The sequence below is a fragment of the Orbicella faveolata genome, unplaced genomic scaffold (genome assembly GCF_042242905.1).
Source record: "Orbicella faveolata isolate gen_17 unplaced genomic scaffold, um_ofav_v1 contig_27, whole genome shotgun sequence".
Classification (NCBI taxonomy): domain Eukaryota; kingdom Metazoa; phylum Cnidaria; class Anthozoa; order Scleractinia; family Merulinidae; genus Orbicella; species Orbicella faveolata.
This window is the reverse complement of record NW_028301555.1, coordinates 8,588,669-8,596,597: the sequence shown is the minus strand read 5'-3', so window position 1 is coordinate 8,596,597 and position 7,929 is coordinate 8,588,669. Positions and strand designations below refer to the sequence as shown.

Here is a 7,929-nt window from a genome sequence, read left to right as displayed (position 1 = left end):
GATCAATGGAAATTGGGAAGCTGGGGGAGACTGGGAAGCAACGTAACTATTTATAAAATATCGGATCGAAAACGTGAGCAAAGCTAAAAATTTTTCCACCGGTTGATCTTTCTCGGTTGTTAAATTTAATGATCACAGTACATCTTCGGTCAATAGTTAGACGGTTATACTGGTAATTGTCTTCGTTTGTCTTTTTACCACCCCAAAATCCAGGATGATGCAATCAAACATTTTGTAATTGTTTAACTCTTTTTGCTTCGCGACAGCAACACATTTTGACAAAGAGACATTGTACTTTTATTGTAATGCCGCCCATACCTCCCAAAGACGATTTATGTTGTCACGAATACTAGTAACACAGCATGAGGAGAACAGACGTTTTGAAACAAACTTTGGGACGTTTCGTTCATTCGGCGGTTAAAACGATCAAAGAGTGCGAACATTTTAAACATGGAGGTCATTTGAGTACAAAACTTCCCCAAAGATGTATGTTTACGTCGAGCCGAAAGCTGTTTCCTGATTCAGGCAAGCAACAAGATTTAAAGCGGTTTTTAGAGGAGGTAAGTTGTGTACACAAATCGCGGTTGTCAATTGAATATTTTGATACCTTAAAATTGTACTAAACATGAGCAAAAGCCGTTAATAGAAGCGATGCACTTTCATTTTGCTTGTGAATGTGTAAACATTCTCAAATTCTTGTCAAAGTTAAATAGCCTTATACGTGAATGATGAGCTTATATACTGAAAGAAATAGGAGATAGTCAAATATTGGTCTTCTGGGCTTTCCAGGGTGACATTGTCATGTAGTAAATAAGCTTAATCAAGTATTATCATTTTAAGATGTCGATGGTAAGATTCAAAGTCTGCTAACTGCTAGCCTTCATGATCATCTGTTCTTATGATTATATCCGGCTGTCCCCACGAGCGCATAAGCTCCTTTTATGCTTATGCTTATGTTGCTATGGAAGACTGGCTTTAGTTAATCAGGTGATGAGGTGGACTGATCATGCAGTGCATAAAATTATTGCATCACCTCATGTAATAGTATGGTGATGGTTGGCTGTGATTGGTGAAAAATGTTCCCTCAGGCGTGGGTTTTTACACTGTTCTCCTGTTGCCATGTTTCCTGACCTGGGTATGCATAAAAAATTATTTCTGGAGTCTCAATTCCACTATTCCCTTTTGACATTGTTAATGTGAAAAGCTATTTGTTTAACAGAATCTTTGCTAGTGTTGTTGTTTATATCTTCTTGTCTTGTCTAGTGGCACACGACTTTTGAAGAACTTGTGAAACTTAGCAACTGGGAAAATTGTAGTTGCTCATTAGGTGTATTGGTGTAATATAGATTTTTTTCAGTGACACAATAAAAAATAACCATTCACAGCTATATTTGTAAGAAAGGTTTTCCTGCAAAAGCATTTAGAACATGCAACAATTAGTATACTTAGAGGTAATATACAGTAGATAGTTGTATTTTTCTGTTACTTGATCAAAGTTCACAGTATTTCAGCTCTTTTTCGTGCCATTTTCACCAGATTGGTACCGATCCAAAGGAAGCTCGATATTGGCTGCGTCAGTTTCAGCAGCATGAATCTGCACCTGACCAACCTTTTGCTGTGGTACAGGTGGACTCAAGAATATTGGAAGACAAACTTATGGTCAGTTGAATAAAAAAACCACAGTGTAACCTTGCCTTACAGCCACCTTATTACTACTGCCGCTTTATTCTGGCCTGAACAAAAGCTGAAACAGTCATTTTCTTTTAATTTTTAGAACCTCTTTAATATGGCCACCCTGTTCATATGGCCAGATTTTTGTGGCCCGTTGGTGACTGGAGTGACAGGGTTCCACTGTATCATTCAATAGTTTTTATGAGCTGAGGACGTAACATCATGTATTTTGGTCTGAAATTGCTGTCATTTTCTTTAATTCAGTAAGTTTGCTCTCTTACAGTTAGAAAAGCTTGCCTCATGTCTGGCATTCCTTCATCGCAACGGTATGCCTGTGATCATAGTACATGGTTTTGACAATGATTGTGATCATGAAATCAGAGATCCCAGGCAGAGAAGGGCCAAACTGATTGAAGATAACATAGAAATTGTCGATCTGTTGGAGAAACATGGTGGCATGGCGAGACCGTTTATGAGTTCCGGTCATGTCATATCAGCCCTGGAACAGGACAACCTGAGGTAGGTTACATGACTGATTACAAATCGTCTAACATCGTTGAGGCCATAAAAGCGAATAAGCTAGGGTAACTGTAAAACAGCTTTATCTAAAGTAGCCAGTTGTTGGTGGATGTCACAATTTACTTTAGGATCTCAACTGGCTACTGTGCCATGCTATTCCTCTGATTCTTTTAAATTAGAAAAATAAAAATAATTTAAACTGTCCACTCTAACAATATTTCTGCCCGCTGCAAATTCCAAAACTTTGTGGCAATACTGCAAACACTCTGTCAAGTGTTCCAGACAGGCTTGAATTAGCCAGGATTTGAAAAGTGGGTGTCCAAAATGTGCTATGGGGCCTGCTCAAATGAGCAATTAATAAGGCAACTTATGAAAAATAAAACAATTTTCTTTAAGAGGTGGCCATTTACAGGACACCTGGATGCCCATCTGGCTAAAAGCCTGATCCCAGAATCCACATGAAACATCTGTTATCCATTGGCAACACTTTCAGGGTCAAAAGAACTATAATTTTAAATTATGACACACAGATTATTTCTTTGCTAAATATACTTTCATAATATATTATTTCTCCCTTTTGATAATTCACCAAGTTCATGTTTTTCCCTTTTTCCCTTTCAGTAGTGCATTTCTTGGAAGAATTGTCAAAGTGGATGTTAAACCATTGCAGTGGTGTCTTAGGTAAATATCTTGAGCTATTTAAAACATAATTTTATTGAAAGTGAAGATAAATTCTGGTTTTGAGTGTAGTTGCCCAGACAGGCCTATGCTTACTTATATCTCCAAACGCTTAAAAGCATGAAACAGCTAGGAGTATTCCTGAAAATGGTGCTAGTCCATCGCAGGTTACTGCCACAGCATTAAATTTTGTGGTACCCATTTCTACCCCTGCGTGGAGAGAGGCACTGTAAGAGTGAAGTGTCTTGTCCAAGAACACAACCCAATTATCTGGCTAAAGTTAAAAGCCATAAGGTTTGAGTTGGATTGCAGTGTCCTAACCATGAGGGTAATACACTTCTGGCAGTAATTTCATTCACTTAATACTTGCTTTTAAAATACTCCCAGATCCGGACACATCCCTGTTTTGACAGCAGTAGGAGAATGTCCATCAGGCCAAGTGCTGTGTGTAGACTCAAATCATGCTGCTATCAGGATAGCACAAATCCTTCAGCCAAGGAAAGTCATGTTTCTCAATACCAGTGGAGGACTTGTTGATAAACAAGGAAATGTGAGTGTTCTGTATTTAACAAACAGATTCCATGTTGCCCTGCGTCTGTTCAGTAATAGATCACAGATGATTTCAAAATGTGGTAAGAACAAAAAGTGGCACACAAGGTGTTAGGCGAGTGTGTCACTGATGTTCTTACCACATTTTGATGTCATCTGGGATCTATAACTGAACAGACGCACAGCAACATTGAATCTGTTTGTTTGATATATAATCAAGAAACAAAAAAGTTGTTGACGTCATCTATGCATCTGTCCTCCGGTAGATCACAAGTAAGAACCAATCAAAATGCGAGAATAATTTGACATATAATTTATATGATTTTTTTTGGAAGTTCTGATTGAAATCACCTTCCTGATGTGGAAATTTTGTTTAATAGGTGATAGGCAATGTGAATGTTGCTGATGATCTGGAATGTTTACTGCAACAGCCTTGGCACACTGATACCGCAAGGAAACAGGTATTTTTAGATGTGACAAGGAACAATGTATGAAACTCAGAATGTCAAGTGATCATTTTATCACTTTCTGTGTCTATTTTTGCCAGGCAATTTCAATTGCAAAGTTGCTCAATACTTTACCTGAGTACTCATCTGCTGTTATCACAAGTGCAGACTCCTTGATACCTGAATTGTTCACACATAATGGTAAGTCTTAGAAGTTGACCATCTGCTAGGCATACTTAAATTATACAGTTGTGTTGAATGGGGTTCCAACTACAGACTTGGCACTCTAGGTTCTTTAGTTCATCTTCCTTGTCAAAAACCACATCTGCAATTTCCTGATCAATTTCAAACGTCTGGAATTCCTTGTTCTCCCCCATGCCCTTGGAATTCCAATTGTAAGTACCCCCATGCCAGTTCAAAGAACTCCCCTTGCCCTGGGCATTCCAAAAAGACGCTGGTGGTATATGTGTGAATATTTTTCGTTATATATTTTTGTCCTCTCCATTGTCATCATTGTTGTTATTAGTGTTGTTGTCATCATTCTCATTAGTCTTGGGGGAAATGCTCAGAACTTAATTCCAATGCTGTGATCTTTCATTCTTAGGTTCTGGAACAATGTTTCTCAGACCAGAAGCAATTCATAGACATCATTCATTGGACACTGTTGATATTGACAGACTGCAAGACCTTCTAATTAAGTAAGTCAACTGAAGTGCTTCACAGTACCTGAAAATATTACCCCGTTCACATTCATTCTACTTTTCTGGATCATTATTATAACTGTGTCTCTAGAGTGAAAGATTTTGGTCTTAATTCCAGGTCATTTGATAAGCCTCTAAATGCTGAGTACTTTTCCACACTGAAGGGTCGTCTTCACACTTTGTATGTCACTGAAAGGTTAGTTTGTTGTAATAAGTAAACGTATATGAACAACATAAACCTTAAATGATACCTAAATAAATTCTCTGTACTGTCTCATGATGATTGGGAGAATTTGATTGCTTGTCATGAATCCATCTCATCAGGTTCCACTATACCAAATCTCTGTTCTATTTTGAGTTATTCTTGGCTGGCCTAATGGATCTAGTGGTCTGGCTCTGAACCCTGGCTATGGTGCTTGCATTTTGTTTTTGTGCAAGACACTACTTTTCTACTCACAGGGGTATAAATGGAAAGTGGAGGATTGAATGTGGGAGTAGAAATATTCCTGGACCTTCTGACAACTGAAACCAGAGATACATGTCGTTTTAATGGGCCACTAGACTTGTGTGCACACTTAACTTACAAGTGGGCAACAGGACCCAATATGAGTTTATGGAGGTGTAGTTTTGTACTGAGATTTCTACTAACCATTAGCCTGCTTTTCTCTTAGTTACAGTGCGGCTGCTGTGATTACCAATGAAGGTGGTGTGGACGATGTCCCATATCTGGATAAATTTACAGTTGGAAGAAAAAGTCAGGTAATAATTAATCATTGTTGAATGAAAAAAACAATGGTCAAATCGGTCTAAGAGGTTCATTTTTTTGAAGAGGTGATTTTCATGACAACTTTATCATTTGATCCCAAACTGCAGAAAATACTTGCATAAAAACAGCCCACACCAAAGGAAAATTATGACATTGTTTTGAAAATAATATTTAATGTGGCTGCATTAACAACACTTAAAATGTTCAAATTTTGAAGTCTAGAAACTCAGTGCAGAAGAGGAGTTTCAAAGGTAGGTAGGTTTTGTTGCAGGACTCGGTCTCATCTTGAAGTGATTGCTGCACAAGTCTTATATGTTATTTTACCTCAGTTAAAATGATTTTATCATTATAAGTGAGGGTATGCCATCATGATGTTTGTTTTACTTTTCTTACTAACAGGGTCTTGGCACAAGTGATAATTTGTGGAAGAAAATTAAACAGGATTTTAACAGTCTATTTTGGAGATCCAGAGGAACAAATCGTATTAACCCCTGGTAAGATTTCAATCTCTTTATTTTGGAGTGAAATCCAACAGCTGCAAACAACGAAAAAAAAAAAGTTTGAGAAGGGGAGATACCCTAAAGAAAATGACTGTCTAACGTACAGTATTTGAGGGAACCTTTAGTGGAATGTTTGTTTCTTTATCTGTTATTAATATTTTTTTTTTTTTCTGTCAGGTATTTCATTAGATGTGACGGTAGCTGCACAAATGGAAACTGGACTGTTTTTTGGTAATATTCCTTTTAAACGTTATAAATGAACATATGAAAGGTGAATTGATCAACATGACACGAGCATGGGACAAGAAAAAATCTGAGTCTGACAGGAATTGAACCCATGAACTCCTGAACACTGGCAGTGCTCTATCCACTGAGCTACATTGATCAACTCACCTTTCACATTTCATTACTGAGCTTAAAATTCACCATCTTTATTCAGTTATCATAAATGAACATAGTTTGTCTGGACATAATGATAATATAAAGTTACCAGTTGACTCTTCATTTCAAACATTAACTTTATTAGTAAGAATTTGTCAGTTACCAAACCCAAACACTGATCATTGTTTGTTTCAGGTATGGAGTAAGTGATCATGTTTTGACGCACAAACTTGTCCAGTATGCCTCTCAGATACCGCCATCCTTTGATCCTATTGCTCCTCGTAAGTATACCAGTTTTACTTGAATTTCTGCAGCAGAGAAATGTTTTTGTCCAGCCTAATAAGAGTGTCATTAATTACCAAAGCCTGCACCAACCTCCTAAAGATAAAATTCTGACTGTAGAAAAAACATGTTAGAATTTAAGTTATTGGATACTTAATTCTTTGACTTTTTTCTTGCGCTTGATAAAATAAATGAAATTTGTTTCTTTTCTGTTACCTGAAGCAACAAAAAAGGCGTAATACAGTAAGTTTCATTCATTTGTTTCCTTTTATTATTTCAGATGATGAATCCAAGAGTAAGCGAGTCCTTTCCACAAATGCGTATCACAAGTTTTTGTGATACAAGTTGGCAATAAAGTTATAAAATTATTATGAATTACATATAAGAAGCGATTTCTCTAAACATTTAACTATAAAAAATTGCGATAAAATAATTTGATTGCCTCGTCTATGAGATGCTTTGCATAAAGGAACGGAATCCAAGCTTGAACACGCAAACTGACTCCATCCGTGGGAAACTCTTTGTTTAACTTTAAACATTTTAACACATCCATAGAACTATTGTTTTACTGACTATTTATACATTTTTTATCAACTATCATTTTGACTTAATAATGATGTTAGCTCAACATCGAAACGTTGTCGTTTTTTAACAAAATTTTCAACTTTCTCAATATGCTTAGAAATATTTTATCGCAATTTTTTATAGTTAAATGAATTACATACAAAGACCAACTTGTTCTTGCCATTTAATTCTGAGTAATAAATTAGCAATAATATGAAACCCCAGTTCAATGAACTTCGAAAGCCTTGTGGTACTGGCTATTTCTAAACATGTTGACCGCACTAAAGGTTTAATGTTATAAGTGACAAGCATATGAAGATTTCTGTTTATAAAAAAAGACTCCAAGCCTTAGCAGGGTCAAGTATCATATGTTCTATCATAACAGCGATAACTTATTACTCAATTGGGTGCACCAGTAATTTTTTTGTATGGGTAACAACTGCATTTTTGTACTAACTTATTTTTCCACAACTTCAGTTATTTATAAGGCAAGTAGTTCCTATGTTTTTACTTTGGAGGATACAGGTTAAAAAATGTTTCAGTAGGAAAAATTTATTTAGATCACAAGAGAATCTAGGCCTTGGTTACTTCGACTTTTGTTTCTTAAATAGCAAACGTTTTAGCTTTCAATTTCAACCCCCTGTTCATGTAGTCTTGATGCATGGAAATTGGCAAATCCTTTCATAGAATCTTTTAAGTCCAGAACAAATATCCATTGAGTGTGAACTTAAACAGTACTTGTAAATAGTGCTTCATGTCATCTTGTGTGTCTGTGTATGCATATGTGTAGCCGAAAAAAATAAAGGTGACTGAAATTAAAAAAAAAAAAAATTGAAAAACAGTTGTGTAAAGTTTGAACTGCCCATTGACCT

General features: G+C 36.4%; 1 protein-coding gene across 3 annotated transcripts; it reads left to right on the top strand.

The window, feature by feature from the left end:
- Positions 1 to 35: 35 nt before the first annotated feature.
- LOC110039860 (N-acetylglutamate synthase, mitochondrial-like) lies at positions 36 to 7,896 on the top strand. 3 transcript variants are annotated; one of them, XM_089296676.1, is made up of 15 exons: positions 36 to 172; positions 267 to 560; positions 1,537 to 1,659; positions 1,955 to 2,190; positions 2,812 to 2,871; positions 3,256 to 3,418; positions 3,798 to 3,878; positions 3,965 to 4,064; positions 4,468 to 4,561; positions 4,683 to 4,760; positions 5,236 to 5,323; positions 5,730 to 5,824; positions 6,008 to 6,061; positions 6,407 to 6,492; positions 6,774 to 7,896. In XM_089296676.1, the coding sequence occupies exons 2-15, from the start codon at positions 363 to 365 to the stop codon at positions 6,830 to 6,832; spliced, it is 1,515 nt and encodes a 504-aa protein (XP_089152802.1). In that variant the 5' UTR covers positions 36 to 172; positions 267 to 362; the 3' UTR covers positions 6,833 to 7,896. The 3 variants fall into 3 exon arrangements, with proteins under 3 accessions (XP_089152802.1, XP_089152803.1, XP_089152801.1); XM_089296677.1 differs by having other exon boundaries at positions 46 to 560; positions 2,815 to 2,871; XM_089296675.1 differs by having other exon boundaries at positions 46 to 560.
- Positions 7,897 to 7,929: the final 33 nt, after the last annotated feature.

Coding starts and splice junctions, on each gene's coding strand:
- LOC110039860 (XM_089296676.1), top strand. CDS start 363: ATGAGGAGAACAGACGTTTTGAAACAAACTTTGGGACGTTTCGTTCAT. Junction 3,419..3,797: donor TTGTTGATAAACAAGGAAAT/GTGAGTGTTCTG, acceptor TTTGTTTAATAG/GTGATAGGCAATGTGAATGT. Junction 5,825..6,007: donor ACAAATCGTATTAACCCCTG/GTAAGATTTCAA, acceptor TTTTTCTGTCAG/GTATTTCATTAGATGTGACG.